This window comes from Schistocerca piceifrons, chromosome 4, assembly GCF_021461385.2.
Source record: "Schistocerca piceifrons isolate TAMUIC-IGC-003096 chromosome 4, iqSchPice1.1, whole genome shotgun sequence".
Taxonomy (NCBI): Eukaryota; Metazoa; Arthropoda; class Insecta; order Orthoptera; family Acrididae; genus Schistocerca; species Schistocerca piceifrons.
Window position 1 is genome coordinate 613,929,911 of NC_060141.1, and position 23,480 is coordinate 613,953,390.

Genomic DNA, 23,480 nt, shown 5'->3' on the forward strand with positions numbered 1-23,480 from the left:
CAAGTATACATGAGTGATCTTTGACGCTCTTTGAACCAATTTTTAATCCACATTGTTTTCTGCTTGCAGCATTATCGGTCTGGAGCGTCTGCCTAACATTTCAGATCACGATATTCCTGCGCAATATTATTGACTATCTAGGGGGCGCGTAATCCCAAGGTATCCTGTTGTTCTCAACGTTCTTGCATGCTTTACTTGCGCAGACACTTTGGCAATACGCTATAAGAGACATGTTACACATTATTCTTTATCTAGTACCTTTAAACTGCTTTTATGGTCTGCCCTTCAGCAAATTCTGTTCCTTTATTTTTATTTATGAAAAACAAACTTTTTAAGAACTGTTTATTTAAAAAGACACGTTGTTAAAAGTAGATTTTTAATTTTGTACAAAGGGAACATACCTCTAGTGTCGCTGCTTCTATTAAATGGATATTTCGTCCACCTCCTAATCCAATAGTTCAGCACTTTTCAAAATAAAGCTACTGTCTGTATGATGTCAGGAGTAATGGCACTGAAATCGTCCGGAAACTGTCAGTAAACTTAAGATAAATGCAATAATCCTGGCATTTGATTAACTAGTACCTACTCGGATTGCAGAAAATCCATTAATAAAAGGTACTTTTTTAACGTCACTTCGCGCATTCCAGCGAAAGTTTGTCTCTCGCGGTCCTATGTGATGTTTGGTTCTCTTTGCGCAGTGCGCGAAATGTAGTTGAAATTTTGGCACATCTCTGACATATAAGTGATGAATAGTGTTTATGATATTTGTGTGATAAATGGGTCTATCAACACTAGCTGCTGTGAATAAATACGGGTGATGCACAACTATAGTTTGCTTGATGTTATCCGAAATTCGGAGTTTGCGAGACTCCGACAATGCGCGGATGACGTGGAGGTGTAGACGCCGTACGGATTTGTGAGAAGTGTTTCACTGCAGAATACACGTATAGAAATAGAAAGAAAATGTTCGAAATCACGGATGTTCAAAGTAAGTGAGCCGCACTAAATTTTCTCCAGACAAATATATGACATTGTGTTATATTTTATAAATACACCATGAGAGCTTGGGATTCTTTCAAGAGCCGAATTATTTGAACAATATTAGAAAAAGTAATTTGTTTCATCCCATCTTTAACAGTAGTTTGTAAATGTTATTCGGCATAAGAGTGCTACTTATGAAATGGGTTAATAAAGATCAGATTAGATTCAGTTTTCGTTCCCTAGGCCTAAAAATGATATGATTCTCGTGGCTCTGGAGAATGTCAGAAAGCATAACACAAATCCAGAACATTTAAATGTAATACTAACTTCCTTCATCAGTTGTTAGGAGATGTCGAAATATTCGAATACATTATAGTAAACTGGAACTGCTAATATGTTATATGGGTGTTAAATGTATACGAACATTTTCAGCGCGTTTATCGTCAGCAGTTAACAGTTAAGACTTGCATACTTTAAAATGGAAAAAGACATAGCTTGCGGTCCAGTTTGTTAATTTCGCTTAATGTTTTTGGAATAACTTACTATATTGCAGTTTTTCAATTGGAAGCAACAGGTTACCCCATTTATCGAATAATGTTTTACGAAAAGTGACACATCAGAATATTACTAGGTCTAATTTGTTCTTTCTTTAATCTACTATTCTGAAAAGTTTCGGCTCAGTTTTTATTAATTTTTTTATTAATAATACGAGCTGTTAATAGCTACATGTTGCAAAGCTGGTGAAATGGGATATTATGCTCTGCTGTGAATTCAATTTTCGTATGAAATATTGTTCATTTTCAGAAATTGGTGTTGGTTTGGCTGGTTTCGGGATAGCATTTCTATTCCTTGGCGTGCTGCTCCTATTTGACAAGGGCCTGTTAGCCCTTGGAAATGTGAGTATTTGCGTCTATAACAGTAAAACAGTCACACTACTTTATTTGCAGACTTTCCATGTTTCTCTGTTGCTGATTTTTTGTGTGTGTGTGTGTGTGTGTGTGTGTGTGTGTGTGTGTGTGTGTGTGTGTGTATTTGCGTCTATAACAGTAAAACAGTCACACTACTTTATTTGCCGACTTTCCATGTTTCTCTGTTGCTGATTTTGTGTGTGTGTGTGTGTGTGTGTGTGTGTGTGTGTGTGTGTGTGTGTGTGTGTTATAATTTTGATCAAGCGTTTAAGGAATATCTTAAATTGACAAAATTATTAACTGTTAGGATTGTATAGACTCCTTTTGCAGGTTACTGTTACATTTGTTTTTACATTGATCATGGGTCCAGGACTTGAAACAAATTGCTCTGAAGATGTTTTGTAACAACACAAATCTCGGTGTTCAGTGTGATTGTGATCTCTCAGAAAAACCGATTGTGTTGAAACTGATATATATCCCACTTAACTGTCTGGATTACATTTAAAGGTGATTATTTGGTTGTGACTTGATTAAGCCAATGAATGTGAATGCAGAATAGATGGTGATAAACAGATTAATCTCTAGCAAAGCTTGATGTCCTCTTTTGCTTCATATTTGATATGCTTGACCATATTTAACACACTTTTTGCTGTAGAAAAACAAACTTCTAGAGAGGTTGATGGATCAAGTATAATATGGACAAGTCTCAAACAATTATTTGGTGCTTATAATGTACCTATTTCATACATAAATGATGTAAAATGCAAGGGGGTAAAGTAGAGGACTTAACCATCCTAGTGTTCATTGTGAAAAATAAATGTAACAGTAGACTTAGGAAAAGACACAGTTCAGGTGTAGTGGGCTTTCCCCACCTTAATTATTTGGGTACTGGTAATGAACAATCGTGCAGTCCCCTATCAATTAAACTAGAGAAGCAATAGCCTATTTATGATTCTGTTGACTGCAGTGCATATTACCTGTCTGTCCGTGATAGTTTGAAAAAGAAAATCATATTTTCAAGTGTGGTAAGTAGAGGATGTGAACAGTGCCCAGCATGTGAAAATAAAATATAAATGAAATGCACGAAATGTATTAGCACTTGTGAATATGGGCAACCATCTGCTAATGGAATCATGACACCAGGCAAATGGCTTTAAATTCAGATATCTCGCCTATATGGGGCTATACATAGTGAATGTACTAGTGTAGTTTGTAGAGACATAGTTTTTGACATACAGAAGTTTGGGTCTGGCTGTGAGTGGCACTCAGATAGCTCATGATAAGTGGGAAATCTGGGTTCGAGTCCTGGTCCAGCACAAATTTTTGTTACTGTCTTTCCATTATAGGCCTATAGCTGATGGTAGTCCATATTTGCAAATGTGAATACATTTCATGTATTTCATGATGACTGTCATGACAATGTCTGCCCCTACATCAGCTACAGCTACATCCACATCCATACTCTGCAAATCACTGCCAAGTTTATGGCAGAGAATACTGTCATACTAGTTATTGGGTTCCTTGCCGTTTCACTCATGTATAAAGTGTGGGAAGAATGATCATTCGAATGCCTCTGTTCATGCTGTAATTATTCTAATCTTGTTCTTATGATCCCTGTGTGAGTGATACTTAAGGGGTTGTAGTATAAACCTAGAATCATCATTTAAGGCTGGTTCTTGAATCTATTTTAGTAGACTTTCTTGGGTTATTTCATGTCTGTCTTAGTCTGCCACTTGATTTTTTTTCATCATCACACACTCCCACGAGTCAAACAAACCTGTGACAATTCGTACTGCCCTTCTCTGTATATGTTCAATGTCACCTGTTATTTGTATTTGGTACAGGTCCCACACTCTTCAGCAATATTAGAATGGGTCACAAGAGTGGTTTGTAAGCAATCTCCTTTGTAGATTGATTGCAGTTCCCCAGTATTCTACCAATAAACTGACGTTTATTATCTGATTTACCCACAACTGAACCTATATGATCATTCCATTTCATATCCCTACAAAGCGTTGCACCCAGGTATCTGTATGAATTGGCCTATACCTATAGTGCCTTTTTGATATTATTGTCATAGGATACTACATTCTTTCGTTTTATGAAGTGCATAGTTTTATTGGGTCTACAACTTTGCTTCCTCCGTTTTGCAATAGACAGCAGCAGCAGCAATTGGGTTTCGGGTGGTTGGTCATAGGTGTAATACAATAAGCTTAGGCGTCTGTAAACATAATGCCATAAAAATATTAGTCGATTTGTGATTGCATCATAAGGTTTTTCTCAATTAAGTACGTCAACTTACAAATCCATTTCTTGCCATTTGCGGGAAGTTTTAATTTTCTGCCTAGACATGAAGAAATCTGCGGCTGTGGCTCTTAAAATGCTGTGTAAGACCAATGGTGAGGGAATATTAGTGGAAGAACATGCAGAGAATGGTTTCAATGCCTTAAGAACGGTGATTTTGATGTCGAAGACCGGCATGGCAGTGGAAGACAGAAAGTTTTCGTAACTACTGAAACAGACGGAGACAGTCACAGGACATCATTATCGAAAGCAATTGATGCATTCGAGCCCAGCACTGAAACACAAACGGCCACAATACAGTGATAGACACGTAAAGAAAAGTTTGCAGCCGGTCAGTGCTCAATCCCATGTAGCAGAACCTGTCTGAATATACATGTAGATGTTGAAATGAGAAGTCCTATCCCTCCCGCCGTATTCTCCATACGTTGCTCTCTCTGACTACCGCCTTTTTTGATCAGTGGCATACAGTCTGGTTGACTAGCAGTTCCGATCATATGGACAAATGCAAAATTGAATTTATTCATGAATCCCCACAAAAGATGCCCAGTTCTTCCGCCACGGGATTCGTATGCTATCCTAAAGATGGGAGAATGTAGTGGCCAGTGATGGGCAATGGTATGAATAATAATTTTTTTGTAAGTTTATCACAATAAACCCCCGAGCTTCGAGAAAAAATGGCGGAAGCAAAGTTGTAGACCTAGTACATTTCTGAACATTTAAAGCAAGTTGCCAATCTTTGCACCACTTTGAAATCTTATCAAGACCTGATTGAATATTTGTACAACTTCCTTTAGACAGTACTTCGTTACAGATAATTGCATCATCTGCAAAAAGTCTGAGGTTATTGTTGATACTGTCAACAAGGACGTTAATATACAAAATGAAGAGCAAGTGTCCCAACAAATTTCGGTGGGGCACATCTGGAGTTACTTCTACATCTGACGATGACTCTCCATCTAAAACAATCTGGTGTGCCCTCCCTACCACAAAGTGCTTAATCTAGTCACATATTTCACTTGATATTCCATGTGGTGGAACTTTCGACAATAAGCATAAGTGTGGTAGTGGGTCAAATGCTTTTCGGAAATAAAATAAATACTGCATCTACCTGACTGCCTTATCCAGAGCTATCAGTATGTCATGTGAGAAAAGTGCGAATTGGGTTTCACATGATCAGTGTATACGGAATTGATGCTAGTTGGCATGTTTCATTCATCTTTCCAGTTGTATGAGGATCAAATTGGGACAATTCTCCTGGGTTTTCCTTGGTAAAGAAACCTTTGAATAGAGGGTTATGCATTTCAGCTGTTGCTTTGCTACCCTCTGTTTCAGTTCTTGTCTCATTCACTAGCAATGGCTTGGTGCCTTTTCATACAACATAATTTCTTTGGGTTCTGTGAAAGATCAATTGACAATATTTTGCTGTAGTGGTCATTGATGGCATCACACATTACTCTCTTTACAGTCAAACATGTTTCATTTAGCATCTCTCTGTCTGTAGTCCTAAACTTTGCTTTTCATCTATTATTCAGTAATCTCTGTTTCTTTAGAAGTTCCTTTATAGTGACTGTATACCACGGAGGTTCTCTCCCGTTATGGATTGTTCTGCTGGGCATATATATATATATATCAAGTGCTTGGTCAACTATTCTTTTAAACTTGAGCCATAGTTCGTCTGCTTGCTCCTGCTCTGTGCTGGAGGTTTCAAGCTCCTCATTGAGAGGTGCCACTACTCGACTCTTTCTGCTTGTTTTAATTGTCCTTTGTACTTTGGTGATCATTGTTGCCACAGCCACAACATGATCACTGATAGCAGTTTTGATGTGGACATGCTCAAAGAGGTCAGGTCTGTTTGTTACCATTAGGTCCAATATGTTTCCATCATGAGTGGGGTTCCAAACCATCTGTTTTAGGTAGTACAGAGAATGCATTTAGTAAACAGGATGTTTGATGTCTCCTGATGATTAGATTATGTTTGGGGAACTTATGTACAAATGAATTGAGGTTTTCTGTAAAGTTTTTGCTAACATCCAGAGATGATTCTGGTGGGCAATAGGAGGATCCAGTTGCCAATTTATGTTCACTGCTGATATTGATTTTTGCCCAAACAGTGTTACATGTAACTTCAATTTCTATCTTGATGGGTTTGGGTTTCTTGTGTAGTGTGACTAATACATCATTTCCATTTCCCATTAGCCTATCCTTTTGATAAACACTTAAATTTTTCCCAAAAATCTCACTGTTATCCATTTCAGGTTTCAACCAGAATGCATGCATGTCTGAAGAAACTTTGCATCATACTTCAGAACAAGACAGGCTCCAAAATATCATATAAATAAAATGTGTTCGCTTGTTAATGTGCAATACCTAAGGCATCTGTGCACCTTGGTTTCCCCGTATGTTTGTCGACAATTGTGTACAGATTAGCTTACAGATACAGGATGGGTCTTATTGCTCAGTGTCTTAGCAGAACTGACTGGAAGACTTGGTTGTTTGGAACATGTGTTGTGTATGAAATCAGTCCTGTTTCATATAGCGGTGAAGCTACATTAATAACTGCGGCTCAGTGATAGGTGAAACAGTACCAACTAATTCAGCTTGTTACTGGTGTTTATTGCATAGTCAGTCATAACATGTGGGGAGCAGAGATGCTGACGAATAAAGAATTCAGAGTTACAGGATAATGAGACATTTGTATGTTGATACTTAAAAAACTTCAAAGCCACTGTTATCTCTGGAATTTGCCCCTTCTTTCACTGCAACATTGTGTGGTATGGAAAGTTATCAAAAACAGATGTTTTTATGCTACAGCCCCCTACAAACCAGCAACGCCATTGAGAGTCTCGGCCCAGAAACAGCTATTTCTGCCCTGCTGCCTAGTCATCTGCTTAGAGAAGTGTAGTTACAAGAAGAAAACCCACAAGGAAACTAAGGCAAAAACCCTCTGAAGAAGGGCAAACACTGCTGTGGAACTATGAACAGATTTTCGTAGATAACTTAAGTTTTGTAGGTACTTCCTACCTGCAGTGTCATTTCATCAAGCATAGAGAATTCGTCTTGAAAAGTTTTTCTTATCCACCATCTGTTATCAAAGCTGTCGGAAGGATCTTCACGCTAATGTATTTAGCCAGATGTGGTCACATGTGGTGCACAAGACAGCCAGGAAAATTTATTATCTTAGATTGCAAGGTAATATGAGAAGACTGCACAGGCTATGTGTATTACTGGAAAACACCTCTGATATTGCAAAATAGCAACAGAGTAGGTAGGTTATGAAAGAATAGGCACTGTTCATAGTTCCAGCAACTAATTTTCATTGATTGTGGTGTTCAGTTCCCCATACAATTTGATATCTGAGGTCTCTGTATGCCACAGCCTCATTAACTTTTCAATACTGTTGTGGTAGCTGATGATGTGGACTCAAAGGCAAAATCTGCTTTCTTTATAAAAAAAAAAAAGGTCACTTTCTGCACCAGACACCCCTCCAATGTACACACCATCAGATGCTTTCTGCAAAATGCCAAGATGTAAAAGGAAGCTTGGCAAGTAGTGCTCTTGCTCATTATTCACCGTCCAGACTACTTTTCTTGGTTGTCACTTTGGGTGCAGCATTGATCATAATTTGTGCTACTGTCATCTGAAATGGAATTGGTGAACTTGTACCTTCCCTGGATTCCACAGGCCTTAATGCAGCTGAAGTCATATCCAGTTTACGGTGAAATTCTTCAGATGGATTATGTACTGTCCCTCAGGCTCACAGTGTGATCTGGCTGAAATTCAGCTGTGTGTGTTATGTATGTCAAAACACACTCTGGTGTGTTAAAAATGGACCGGCATATTATGGTGCTCAAAACGACATACCCTATTCGGTGACTTAAAAGCAGTTGTTATAGGTTCAGTATAATCTTAAACTAGGCCTATGTGTTTTTTTTTCCATAGCATGATATTGCAGATTGTTTTTACTGTCCTAGTTATCTGTGCCCCAAGCAAGTGGTGGTTTTCCTAAATCACCATTTTAGAGATTTTCATCTTTCATTTTCAGTGGTATGATTCAAATAAGAGATAATGACACCCCTGTTACTTCTGGAATCAGCTGGGTTTCTATGCGTAATTTTGTGGTATGGGTAGGTGAGTCATTCTGCAATGATCCCACAAACACTGATAGTGTTAATATTGTCTTCCTCTTTTCCCAGGTGATGCAAATATGATCTCTTCATTTTTTCCACTGTAACTAATTTGGAAATGATGAAAATGCAAAGAAGACGAATCAAGTATTTAATTTGATAACATACCTTCTAGACAGCATTACCACGCAGAGAAATTTAGTTGAGTTAATGATTTTTGGATGATTTTAAGCGAAGTTTGAAGCCTGTGTAACTGCTTATATTGGTTCTGTTGCTTTGAGCTATGGTTTTAATTGTTCTTAGCATTATTGCATACGGTGAAATATTATATAGGCCCTATAGAAAATGAGTATTTCAAATACCGATAGCATCAGTGTTACTGAAATTATGACACACAGCAGACCTAATAATGAGACGAAAGAAGTTTTAAAACAACTACTTTGTTCTTCAGAAAAAGGAAAAAATACAAAAAGCAAATACACTATCAGAAAAAATTAGGCCACCTGGACAAACATCAGATTCTTATCTGATGACAGCATATGCCACCTGAAGATAGTAGATATACTGATAATAGTTTATCATCCATCAAAAGATAGCGTATTGGCATAGCACCACAGCATCATCTGTGCCTACCCTTAGATAGGGAATGGTAACAGCTAGAAGGGCCAGTGTGGTACAAACATGTGAAGCAATCAAGCCACACTGTGCTTCCTACAGCCAACCGAGAAAGTTCGAAAGCAGTCAAATTATGGTCTTATGAGTAATGAGATGGTCCTTTTGGATAATTGCCACACAAGTTGGACGTGCTGGATCAGTTCTGCAATGGTGCTGGTATCAGTGGTCTCTCACTTATAGATGAGGTTCTGGTCATCCACAGCACAAGTGCCCATATTGTAAGGGCAGCAGTGGCAGATCGTACAGCTACAACACATATAAGAGGGCTTGTGAGCCCAGGCATGTCAACGTGAACTGTTGCGAACTGCTTACTAGTAGTGGACTCCAGGCATACACACCTCTAGCCCGTCTCCCACTCATGCCACAGCACCAATGCACACGGCTTGACTGGTGCGGTCAGAGGATATTTTGGAAGATGGAATGGTGTGCCGTGGCCTTCAGCAATGAAACCAGATTCTGCCTGCAAGCAAGTGAAGTCAATTGCACAACCTAGACCTGGTGAGCACTGTCCCATAGAGTGCATTCGCCGGTCACACTGGCCCCACCGCAGGCCTTGCGGTCTGGGGTGCGATAAGCCACAGCTCTCGTTCATCTTTGATGTTCCCGGAGGGGATGCTAACCAGTATACAGCAACTTGCCTCGCCAGCACAATCTCCAGACTTGTCTCCAAACAAACATTTGTACACTCTTACAGAACTAAGTGGACGGGTTGAGCTGGCATGGTATATTACATCCCAGGACAGTATTGGCCATTTGTACGATCAACTGGATGCTAGTCAGTACCTGTATTGCCACTCGTGCAGACTACATCACATACTAATATGGGTGTTCCAGCATGGGTGATACCTCAGAATCGCATGTGTTAGTGATGTCGAAATGTAATCATTTCATGTACATCTTATGCAATGTTGCAGCAATAAATATTGAGTGAATTGGAAACCTCTAAAAGGATGAACTAATTTTTTTCCCAGTTGTGTAATATAAGGGAAAGGAACACTCAGCATTCTCCAAAACAAGATTGTAGGGAGTAGAGAATGTAACAAGTGATGCCTTCAGTTAGTTCTGTATAGTTTATACTATAGTGATAATATATTCAAAATAACTTCTGTCATCTTGTTATTCTACACTGTCCACAAAATATTGCCAGAGAAATTCTTGAGGAGGAGGAGGAGGAGAAGGAGAAGAAAATAGAGGCAAAGTAATTATAATATGAACGAGTGTAAATATTGAAAAGAAGTTGTGTATAATGTGCTGATTTACTTGGCATTTCTTGCAGTTTTTTTGAGACTGAAATTTTAATGGAAATTTATTATTAGTGATATCAATTTTTCATTTTTATATTGCCTCAAATTACTTGTAACTGTTGTAATGGACAGTCTTTACATTGATGTTCGTGAAAAGTAAAACACTGGTGTTTGCCATGTTACTAGCAGAAACTATCAGCAAGCACATTTCTTTTGACAGGTTAGTGACTTTTCTGAAAAAAAAAACAAAAAAAAAAATACGGAAAATTGGGAATTCTCAGGGAAACTGAATTACTGGAAACTCCCCTAGGGGGAGTTGAACTGTTTGTTCATGGAAAGGAGAGTTCAGAGGAAATTTGTTTTGAATTGCTTGAAGATTCTGGTTCAGAAGTAACCTGTTGTGAAGTTGTGTAAGGAAAGTCTGAGAAGAGCATTAAAATGTTGTGTTTATTGCTTGTCAACCCAGAAATCATCGTTATTGTTCCTGGCTTGTTGGGCTCCAGGTCAGTTATGTATTGCGTGATTGTGGGTGTGACAGTGTGTAAGGTGTGTGAGTTCTATCATGTAGCAGTGAATTTGTCATTCTCACAAATGCAAAGGCTTTTTCCTAATTCTATATGAGATATAAAAATGAATCTATATTTGAACACACATTTTGTAGCTCACATTAAACATTTAGGCTTCAGTTCTTTTTCTACTAATTTCAGTGAGAAGTAGTACTTTACCTGCTTTCTTGCAATGATATGCTGAAAGTTAACTGTGACTACAATGTGAAAAGTGTTCAGTTTGAAACATGATACATCTTTGCTATCGCTGTCTATTGGTATATTCCAGCTACAGCAGTTTGAAGTATGTTGCTGTGAGGCTTTCTCATGTCCTTGAGGCTTTCATACAGTGACACAGCATGGTATGGAATGGTAACAGAAAACTATAACAGTGAATTTTCCAGGGGCAGGAAGAGCCTCTCACTTACAGAGCTAATGATGAAGCTGTAAATCCTAGCTGAAATCGTTATAATTGCTAACAAGTGACCTGGTAGTTAAAAAAAAAATAATTTGCTCTGAAAATTAGTAAAGTAAAATTTGGTCCTACATACAACAAAAATTGGATCAGAGTGAGTTAAGAATTTCAATCTGAAAATACTGGGAATTCTTTTAATGCAACAAAGTTGCCACTCTGTTTGACCACAAAGTTTATTGCAATCAAATACTTGCATAAATAATTTCAAGAGCTCATGATTAATTCTTTGTCTGAGGCTGCATTGAAGTATGCTGACTCACCATTTGTATGTTTCACCTACCACTCTACTGGTAAAAGCCTTAAACAGCTTAACAGCTGTTTGCAGTTTTATGAAGTTCAGTTTACTTTTTCACAAATAGTTTCTTTCAACATTATTACAATGCAGACTTGAAACATTCTGTGAAACTGACTGCAATGAACTTCATTATTACTAAATTTTCCTTTAATATGTTTTTACTGCTGTCTAAAACTTCCAGGTATAACATTTTGAAATTATCCCTCCATTTGTTACAGATACTTTTCATCTCAGGATTAGCATGTGTGATTGGATTAGAACGGACGTTCAGATTCTTCTTCCAGAGACACAAAGTTCGAGCGTCTGTTGCCTTCTTTGCAGGCATTCTTGTTGTTTTATTTGGTTGGCCATTAGTCGGTATGCTGATTGAGACATATGGATTTGTGTTGTTGTTCAGGTTTGTAATCCTAGAAAGTTTATGTGATGTGATTGAATTTACTCCTAGTTGTTTCTACTTAAAGGTTTGAAATTTTGCGTGAATTTGTAAATCTTTAAATTTTTATTGTTGTCCTGTTATTTGAAGGATACAATCAAAGAAATAACACTTAAATTTATACATGTCTACAGGCAATAAAACTCTAATTTCTGTACTTTGTCATAAAAGGATTTGAATTAATTTGTAAGTAAATGCTAAGTATGGTGCCATTTCAAATTGAAACATGGTATTGATTAAATATTGCATAGGGGCTGTTATTGGCTAAATATGTCTATTTGTTGGAAGCCGGCCACTGTGGCCGAGCGGTTCTAGGTGCTTCAGTCCAGAACCGCGCTGCTGCTACGGTTGCAGGTTCGAATCCTGCCTTGGGCATGGATGTGTGTGATGTCCTTAGGTTAGTTAGGTTTAAGTAGTTCTAAGTTCTAGGGGACTGATGACCTCAGATGTTAAGTCCCATAGTGCTGAGAGCCATTTGAACCATTTTTTTATTCGTTGGAAAAAGTGATGAAACTTAATTTCTTGTATTGTTTTGGAACATTAGTTTTTACTGTAACGTGTTATATTGAGGTTCATAAGAAGCAAATAGAGAAGACTGGGTTTGGGGAAGACGAGATTAACTGTTGCTTAGTCCATAGTGCAAGATGAAATGTTCTTGGCCGAGCACTGGTAACAATATAATTTTGTTTTTATTATGTTGCTGATTGTGTGAAACAACGTAAGTTATTGTGCAATTAAAATAACTTGTGACTTTTGACAGTTCCATGCAAAGCAGGAAGAGAGGAGGTGCTTTGTCAGCTTGCACTGTGCATACCTTGCCTACTTTCAGCATGTGGTTGTTAATTGGCCAGCAGTGAAAATTTTGAATATGCTGCAATATTATGATGTAAGTGGCTTGCCTCCAGGTGAAGAATCACTGTTCTGTTTCACAGACCAGGAACTATGCATGGAGCAGATAGAAATGAGCTTCACTTCAATCTGTTCTTCCAGCAATGCCTCTTGGATCCGTGTTTACAAAAGTACATTCTTGGTATGACTCAACTGGGGAAGAACCGTGTGCAGCAGTGGACATTAGCTTCTGTCCTGCCACTTTTCCCTGTTGCTGCTCTTGTTGTTCCATAGCTCGCTAACATGCTCTACCAGCCTCAACACTCCTTACCAGCACGTGTTATGACATGAAGTTCAGCCAGTTGCTGCAGAACGCTGACTACCGACTGTTACTATCTGATACCAGATGGAGAGTTTATGGTGTTAAACATGCAGCACCTTTCCATTCAGTGGTGTGGAGTTCAAAAATTTCAGTTTTTTGTGAGCTCCTGTAGCAAAGGAAGCTGTCTGCTTCATTACATCTGATGGGAAATATTTACACACGAAAACAGTAAGCAGTATGAGATGGTTTTCCTACTGTTGCGATAAAAGAAGCTGCTTTTTCTACTTCTGGTGATATGTGTGTTTCCAACTGTTTTCTTACATCACAAATTCGCAAGTGTGGGAGAGTGCTTGCCACAAAATTGGACACTATGTTTAGCAAATTCTTGAGTTAATGTCATGGGAATGTATCAAATCCATTAATTGAGATTTATATACATTGATTGAAATCAGATGTTTGCATGTTTATGAGGCTATTTCCTTCAGTACTTTTATTAAGACCTGTCTACTTAGACCGATGATGAAAGTTTAACAATATTAAGCTGTGAATCTGAAATAAAAAAAGTACAAAATCTTCCATTAGGATGCTTAGTTTAAAATTTTCTGATGTCTAATTGATTGATTCTTAAGTTTCTTAAAAAGTGATTTACTTATGGAAAATTTAAATTCTACGTTTCTAAGAAAATACAGTTCGGAAATCTGCTGGTAATGCTGACTGTTTTCTGAATCTTTCTCTTGGGGATAGACTTATAATACGCCAAAAATGTTGACTGCAAACTAATGATGAATTTTACAGTGTATTTGGCATGAAGTTTACTCAAGAAATCACACGTTACCAAGTATTTCTTTGGTAATTATCGACTGGAAATTTGCAGTAACTGATGCATCCGGATTTTTCTTTCTCATTCTTACACAGCGGCATACAGCAGTAAGGCAGCTGTAACAAATAATGAGTATATTTCAGATGTTATATGTTACAGAAACATACTATCAACTTACATAGTATCAACTTACTTTCAGTGCAGATATTCAACACACACACACACACACACACACACACACACACACAGCTGTAACATGAATACAACAATGATTTCAACATTATAGGCTTTCTGTATTGCTTACTTTCATTTAAAGATGGCAGCAATTAGGTGATAATCTCCAAACAAATAAATCCAGCAAACATATATTACATGTTCACTATTCACAGCCTACACAAGCACATGTGATTTCAACATAAACAGTTCCTTAATTAAGGACTGCCTGGAGTATTGTTGGTGAGTGGCACCAGATGTGGGGGAAAAAGTTGCATACTCTGAATCACTCACTGCCATATGATCCTGGAAAGTGCTGAGGCTGTTAGAGCATAGTAGGGGGCTATGGTTAATCATTCAGGTGTAATGAACGCAGCCATTGTCAATGCGTGACACACATTGATGTATGTCTTGGCAAGCACCAACTTGTTTTTTAACAAAATGCTCCTCATTGCATACAGCTATCTGTACTGGCATCCTGTTGCTGATATGTTACTTATGTTGGTAATCAACTTCTACACATGGAAAATTTTTCATTCCAGAATCTCACTCACAATGACAGTTTTGAAGATCTGACTGATGCCCTGTTAAATAACTCTCCTTTCTGACATTAGAAAGAAATGTGATGTGTATGTGACTTGTGTTAATAATATCGAACAGATCCGTGCTTCATTCTTCTGGGATGCATCCATCTTTGTTTCCTGTTTTTTTTTTTTTTTTTTTTCCTTGCCCGGTGGTTCCACAAGAGAGTGGCCTGCTTATATTTCGTCACTATAATCTTCCTTTCTTTCCTTTTGCTTTCCATTTCTTAGCACCTTGGATCTATGGTTATTAAATGCAGCAACTGTTCTGTCCACTACTCTTGAAACATCTGAACTTAGATCCCTATAATTGCACTTGACTTAAAAGTAGTTGCACTCAAAAATTAGTGACCTAGTCTGAGGGTTTGAATTTCCCATTCAGCTTGCAATACTACACCAAAACTCATGTTGAGATATTTCACACTGCTACTAAAACAATGCTGCTATATAAACTCTTTCATAACAGCATGTGACAAAATGTGAAACTCTTCAATACTTTACTAAATTATACTTCATTATGAGAAATGAGAAACTTGGAAACAATTGCTCAACACAGCATGCTACCATTTACCAATGAGATGGCAACAGATTTTGCTTCAGCTGCTGAGCTATTGGTGGCACCGGAGCAGAAGCTGGCTCGTTGTTGTTAGCTGGGCAACAGTCACATGTTCCGTCCAGTGGGCCAAACTGTCAAAGGTTGCGAGGTAGTTTAATGACATTATAACTATCAATTTTATCTGTGTAACAGTTTATACAAATTTTAATGTTGTCACATAGTGTGTGTTTTGTTCAAACTGATGAACTTGGATGTTACCATAAAATTCTTTTTTTGTAAGGATTATACCCATTGAAAAGAATGCCAATATTAATGAGTCTGCTGCTTCATTTTTAACAGTTATAAAATTCATGTCAAATTTCTTTTACAGAAGATCTGTGTGATAGACATTACAGATATTCAATCTCAGTGGAAAAAATCGAGAAATTACATAATGTGTTGTTGGACAATCTGTGATTAAAGATGTTTTTTGTATCGTTGCCAACAGAAACTTGAATAAGAGATACCTCTAGGGTGGAGTACATGGTCTAGAATTAAATTTCAAACCAAGTTATTGTAAGTAAGGCAGTGCAAATTTTGAGCCAAGCAATAACTGAAAGAAATGTGAAGTCTTTCAGTAGGCAATCGACACAGTCAAAAAAGATAAAGCTGGGAGAGAATCAAAGCCCAATTTCAGAATAAGAGGTGTGATCACTACTCGCAGTACAGATGCTTGGGAGTAGATCAGTCGCCATCACCTGAGGTGTTAGGCAGTGCTTGAAAGCATGAGCCATCTCCAGTGGTGGTTTGCACACCACACACTACTGTTGACACTTACAGTGGAGGTTGCCACCAGATGCTGGTGACATCTTCTGTAGCATTTCTAGTTCTTCATTGTTGGAGCCCATTTCTATATCCACCAGAGATACCACAGTGTAGAAAATAGCCGTAGTTACTGGGTGTAATGGAAGAAAAAAATTACAGTACTCTTTGAATGAAGGGATAACGGTGAGACAGCTTCTTGCAAGTGGAGGCCACAATTGTTTTTTAATTGACTTTTCGCCAGAATCTCACAAATGTTTGCAATGTTTCCAGATGATTTTCTGTATTAATTGTTACTGTCAACGAGATTTGGGCCTACCACCTTATACGAGTAAGAAAATGGGTATCCTTTTTCTTAGAAAGATTATGATTAATATTTCCTGGGTTGCAAAACAGATTCTTGTTTACTAGCTACCTTCAAAAAATAACAAACAAATAGTACCAGTAGTTTGCGCTAAGGTTGCTGATCTTTAAATCAGACAAAAGTACCTGATATGTGGCTAGCTGTCAATGGTTACTTGGGCAGTGGAAGGACTAGGCAGTGGGAAATGGAACATCATTCACAGCAAAATAACACAATTTATTTGATCTCCCACTGGTATGGTAAATAGATAGAGTAATTATTTGACAATGCAGTTACAAAGACCAGGTGCTTCTCGAGAACAATAGGCCTGCCCCCTGGTGACACACAGACCCACTAGTCTGGACATGCCACAGCACACACTGGTCATGTACTGCAAGTGCCAGGAACTTTTAGAAGACATATACAAGGTGTCTTAACACAATGTAACGAATGCAAATACAAAGGGCAGTCAGACTGTTAATTGAACAATTTAAATAAATAAATAAACGAGTTGTCCACAGATCTAATCGTAGCTTCTTTTTTTTAAAGTGTTAACGTGATGACACAGAGTAAAAATAATCTTGTTTTCTTGAAGCGGTACTATATAGTAGAATTCAATTAATTTGTGGTTGTTAGGTTTGTGAGATAATGACTCAAACTTGTAGTTGTTTAAATGAGCAGTAACAGTTCGGTAATGTTAGAGACAGTTTGCAAGACAACAATAATTTCTTAGTGCAGACAGAATTTTCTCACCAGCAAACAGACCACGATTAGTGAAACAAATTATTAATGTGGCACAAAACTAGTGTCAACCCAGAAGTAAAACTACATGAGAAAGTCCAATAAACATTTGGTCCAGAATAACAGCACAATTTAAATAATCCCAATGGCTTATCTTTAAATATAGAGAACAAGAATAAAACACATTAGAAAAAGTGCACCATGAGAGACTGAGCTGCACTGCTGATCAAGACATGCCTAATTCTTGGAAAAAGGCACAGGTCACACTTGTCTACAAGGAGGATAGCAGAAGCGATCCACAAAACTACCATCGAATATCCTAGAGATTGATTTGTAGTAGATTCTTGGAACATATTGTGAGCTTAAATATAAAGAGATATCTTGAACAGATTGACATCTTCAATGCCATCTAGCATGGATTTCAGAAACATTGATCACTTGAAACCCAACTCACACTTTTCTCACATGACATACTGAAAGCTTTGGATTAAGGCAGTCAGGTAGATACTATAATTCTTGATTTCTGAAAAGCATTTGACTCAGTACCACACCTACACTTACTGTCAAAAGTACTATTGTATGTGGGTATCAAGTGAAATTTCTGAATGTACTGAGGACTTTTTGATAGGGAGGCTAAGTGTTATTTTGGATGGAGAGTCATTACCAGATGTAGATGTAACTTCGGGTGTACCCCACGGAAGTGTGTTGGGACCCTTGCTGTTCATATTGTATATTAATGACCTTGCAGGCAATATTAATAGTAACCACAGGCTTTTTGCAGATGATGCAGCTATCAGTAATGAAGTACTATCGGAAAGAACCTGCATAAATCTTAATTCAGATCTCGATAAGATTTCAAAGTGGTGCAAAGATTGGAAATTTGCTTTAAATATTCAGAAATGTTAACTTGTGCACTTACAAAACAAAAAATGTAGTTTGATATAATTATTATATCAATGACACACTGTTGGAATCAATCAACTCATACAAATACCTGGGTGTAACACTTTGTAGGGATATGAAATGGAATGATCACATAGGTTCATTTGGCAGTAAAGCAGATGGTAGTTTGGTTTATTGGTAGAATGCTGGGGGAGTGCAGTCAGTCTACACACATGATGCCAAAGTGGTGTCAAATAAAGACTTCACCCGGCAGCTGATCTCCACAAAAGGAGGCTCCTAGCCAACAATGCCATACACATGTAGGCAGCTCAAAAAATAGACGCATATTTAACTTCAAAAGCATCATATTTTTCAGCCTTGAAGGCTTTTTATTTTGCCCTGATCATAATTAATGGGATTGGCCTACAGTGTGATAGGCTGTATATTATGTTTTCTTTTGTGCTACTTTATATCTGTAGGTGAGAAAAAAAAAATGAGAACCCTCTTTTACCTTTATGAACCTGGCACTCATTTAATTGGAAAAAAATATTCGAAAACTATCACTGCATTGTCCTGAAAAACTTACGTTGGAGTAATTTGTTTACAGCAGGAAATTAAGTGTACAGAGTAATATTAATGTAAAACAGTTTTTTGGTGATAATATTTAAAAATACATTAAAATATTGTGTCAAAGAAATTAAATTTTGTGATACAGGTAACATAACTGTCAACATTTTGAACGACCTCTTTATCTGGTCACAGTTACACTTGAACAACTTGAAATAAACTGACTAGGTGGTAATTTTCATGCCTCTTGATATCACCAGAACACACATGATGAAACAAAGCTCTTTGAAGGAGAGGCATTAGGTATTCTTTTAGTCACCATTTATCTTTTTCTCTACTAACATGTTAGGTATACATGTAGTGGATGCTTGAAACAGCTTTGTAATCCTTCCATTAAACAGAGATGTCGTGCATCCACATAATCGTAGTTGTCCCCCTAACTGTTCAGAGGTCAAACTGCTGACAATGAGTAGTAGATGCATGACCAGTCTGGTGCACTGACTCCTTATACTGGCTACTGTGCCAAGTACCCATTGCTATTGTTGGGTGGAATCAGGGTTTGTGATCAAAAATGAAATGGGTCAGATACCATACCAGTACCCATGTTGAGATGACCATCTCATCAAAAATTTAATGCTGAGAATTACAACCTAATGGTGTTCCAATATTTGACTTCACTGGAATGGCAGTCTGGCAAGAATGAGTGGAATCAGACAGTCCTCAAAGTACCTCATGTGCTCAAGAGCAAATAGAAAATCTTCTGCTTAATGAAGCCGTTGTTGTTAATTGATGAAAGTATTGAATGCTGATCAATTACTGCCACTCCAGACCAGTTACAAACTATATGTTATACCATTCTTGATCACTCGTCATAGCAAATTTTGCCCTGGGTCTAATCCTAGACTTCACACTAAAGACTGACAAAGTACTGTGTGTTAACCTGGAGCAGTGCAAAACCAATTTGTCTGTTGTTTTCAGAGAGGATCAAAAGCTAACAGGTTGATACTAGTGATTTTATTCTTTATCTCAAAGGTAATGTTTTCCCTAACAAGTTTAAGACTATGATATACAGGCACAGTGCCAACTCTTATCCCACTTTCCATAGGAAGTGGTACAAGGGTTTGCATCATGTTCTTCTGTAGATGCCTTAGGTTCAGATGTATGTCCTTCTTTTGCATTAATGTAACTACTTATTGGGATGGGGAGGGAGGACTGCAGAGTAGCATATCATGAGAACTGTCAGACAACTCCCTATATGTATATACTACCCAGTTAACACTGCACCACCTCTCCTTTGTTTACTGATCATATTCATGAAGAGAAAAATGTTCACTTATATGAAACACCTGACTGTCAAACAGCTCATGATGCCGGAAAGAAATATGACAGGATACACTGTATCAGTAAGACATCACATTCACTAAGACAGTAACAAAACTGGAACCTGATACAATGATGACAAGGTCTCTAAAACTCTTAAACTCCCAACCTCAGCTCCACCTGTATGCTAACTTTCTTGTTGGGAGAAAAGTACTTCATCCTCATTGTCTCCCCAAACACATCATCCTAATGGTAGTCTGCACTGGTACAGCCAGAGTAGCCTCACTTTCCTCTGGTACCACCAGGGAGAAAGAAATCTGCTACGGAATTCCCTCTCTTAGTGAAACAGACCATTGAACCCACACTGTATCATAGTTTATATGACACCATCACATTCCACATAAATTTGAGCATACAAACACTGATCTTTTACTACACTCACAGTTACCTTTACCTCCATTCCCCATTGCTGCTTTCTCAGGCCCAGATTTGAAATTTAGTGGTATTGTAGTGACTACCACGGTCACCTGTCTGAGTTTTGCCAATTTGTGGAACACCATGTTGCATGGTGGCAGTACAAAATGTGAGGTTTTTAGAAAATAATTCCTAATTGTCACAAAATATCATGACTGTTGCAAAAACTGTCCTAATACTGAGAGGGCATCTGTAGGTGTGTGCTTGGAAAGATTTTAAGATCCCTTCAGTGACTTAGTACCCCTAAACATCTCATTAGAAGCATTAACAGTCAGTATTCGCCTGTCTTTAAGGATGGTGGTATGCAACATTTATACATTTATATTCCTCCAGGTAAAGAAGCAACCTGGTGGAATAAATATCCATTCCTTCACTTCTGCTAGGGTCCTCCAGTGACCACAATCCTCCCTGTGGGGGAGCAGTAAAAGTGTGCACAACATCGTCCAAAGTGTCGACAAAGCTCTGCTGCAATTGTCCCCTCCGCCCCCCCCCCCCCCTTCCGCAGCTGTCTAAAGCAGTTCCCAGCATATTTCTCAATGGTGGCAGTAGCACTGATCATTTCGTGATTCTGAACTTCCTGTTGTACGGTTGGTCAACTTTATTGACTCTTTAAACACTTGGAGGGAGGGAGGGAGGGAGGGGGAGGGAGAGAGAGAGAGAGAGAGAGAGAGAGAGAGAGAGAGAGAGAGAGAACCATTCCATATGCAGTACCTGGTTTCATATAAGGCCCATTTAATGACTGCGAATTCCTTGTTGCTCTAGCAGCATATACTCACATTTCCCAGATCTGATAAAAATCCACAAATTACTTTAGCAATAATTCTGAAAGATGACATACTTAATATTTTATAATTATATTTGTTGAAAAGGAAAATTTCACTCGGAGTAAAGAAGAGTATTATCATTTCTATCCTAAATCCGCAATAACTGCAGTCCGATATAGTTATTGAATGGAATATGTATATTGTTTGACACAATTGTTTAACAACTGTGTTAGTACCTGGAAGCCAACAGACAGTTCCCAGATTTCAAGTTACTTTTGAGAAATGTGTTCCATTACAGACCATTTGATTTGGCTGGAATCTGCAGTTTGAAAAGATCTTGTACTGTTGCTAACACCTGTTTGCCCTGTTCTATGATATGCAAATGATATTTGATAATACCTGGATTTTGGGGGTTAACTACCAATTATTTTTGACTGACACCATCTGCTTGGATCGTTACAACTGTCAAATATGGACGGGATCACATGGTGATGAAATTTCGGTGCTATCCTCTCCATAGTTGAAATTAATACAATGGCTGCTGTGGGACCCACAGTTTCACATTACTGCATGTGGGAGACTTTTGTCTACGGTGCAGTCTTGTATCATTGTACACTGTGGAATGCTGATTCCACAGAGTTGTATACATGACACAGAAATATTCTCTGAACTGTGAATATCAATATTCTCATATGAAAACAAACATCATCACAGGCTCATAACTGTGCATCCTCGCACTGAGGTTTCTGTAGGTAACAGGTTACTCAGTCATTGAACAGATCTCAGTGTTAGATCTCCAATTGGCAGTAAGTTAATGTGATAACCAAATCAAATAAAATCATCATCATCACACTGCTCTCAAATGTCTGCCAGTTTTTCACAAGAGCATAGTTTGATCTGTGGCTCGCTCTCCCCCATCCCAAGCTGTCTCAGAGCAAGATTCGTGATGTGCCGCATTTCTTCCAAGCAGTGCATCCAGAGGGGCATGGGCAGGAGCTTCTGTGCATTGTGCTGTTGAAGTAGCCATACATCAGGATTTCCCAAACTGTGTGCCACAGAACACTAGCATCCTGCAGGAAATGAATAAGTTCTCTGGAAGAAAAAAAAAAAGCTATTGCCATTTTTTTCCCCAGCAATTTGAAGATACTATTGGAGGTGATCAAAAAGTTTCTGTTTGAAGGCTGTACTGTCCAGAATCGATACGCCATTTGGGCAATCACAGAAAGTGTACAGACAAATGTAGGTACAAAAGGGGTAACTGTGAAAAAACCTTAATTGATAGAAAAAGTAAAACTTATTGACAGAAGGAAGTGAGGACAAAAATGTTCAGAGGGAATTCCAGAATACAGAAGTGTACGTCACTTAGGAATGAAATATATAGGAATTACAGGAAAGCCAAGGCAAAAGGACTGCAGGAAAAAAAAGTAAAGACATTAAAAAGGAAATGGTTATTGGAAGGACTGATTCAGCATATACAAAACTCAAAACAACATTTAGTCAAATAAAACCCAAGGGTGGCAATATTAAGAATACAGTGGGAATTTCACACTTAAGCACAGAGGAGGGAGGGGATAGGTGGAAACAGTGCATTGAACTGCACTACAAGGGGAGAACTTGTTTGATTATGTGATAGAGGTAGAAATGGGAGTATATATGGAAGACACAGGGGATCCATTATTACTGTCAGAATTGAATAGAAGTTTGGAAGACGTGTGATCTAATATTGCAGAAGAGATAGATAACATTGCTTTGAATCCCTAAAATCATTGGTGGGAGGAGGGGGGATTGGCAACCAAGCTACCATCAGAGTTGTTGTGTAAAATCTAAGCCTAGAGATATACTGTCAGGTATTTTGGAAAAATGTCATTCACACAATCCCAAAGACGGCAAGGGCAGGCAAGTGTGATAAATGTTACACAGTGTAAAGGCTCATACTTCAAAAAACTGGCAAAAATAATATTCAGAAGAATTTTGAAGAATGGGATAGAGAAGTGAGGATCCTTTATATTAAGATTGTGTCACCTTTCGAAAGGGTAGGAGCACCAAAGAGGCAGTTCTGACATTGTGCTTAATAGTGGAAACAAAACTGAACAAAAAAATCAGGACATGTTAATAGGATTAGTCTACTTGGAAAAAATGTTGGACAATGTAAAATGCTGCTAGATGTTTGAAATTCTGAGAAAACTAGCACTAAGCCATAGGGAAAGTTGAGTAATGTACAATATATGCAAGAATCAATGACAGAACAACAAGAATGGAAGATCAAGAACATAAGAATGGAAGA

General features: G+C 38.0%; 1 protein-coding gene across 1 annotated transcript in view; it reads left to right on the top strand.

Annotated features, from left to right (window-relative positions):
- The first annotated feature begins 677 nt into the window (after positions 1-677).
- The window catches only part of LOC124795399 (vesicle transport protein GOT1B), a 28,919-nt gene continuing 6,116 nt past the window's right edge, over positions 678-23,480 (top strand). Inside the window, exons 1-3 of the mRNA XM_047259415.1 lie at positions 678-988; positions 1,786-1,877; positions 11,770-11,948. Coding sequence (XP_047115371.1) covers positions 964-988; positions 1,786-1,877; positions 11,770-11,948 — 296 coding nt within the window. The 5' untranslated portion in view covers positions 678-963. The remainder of the gene's footprint in view (positions 989-1,785; positions 1,878-11,769; positions 11,949-23,480) is intronic.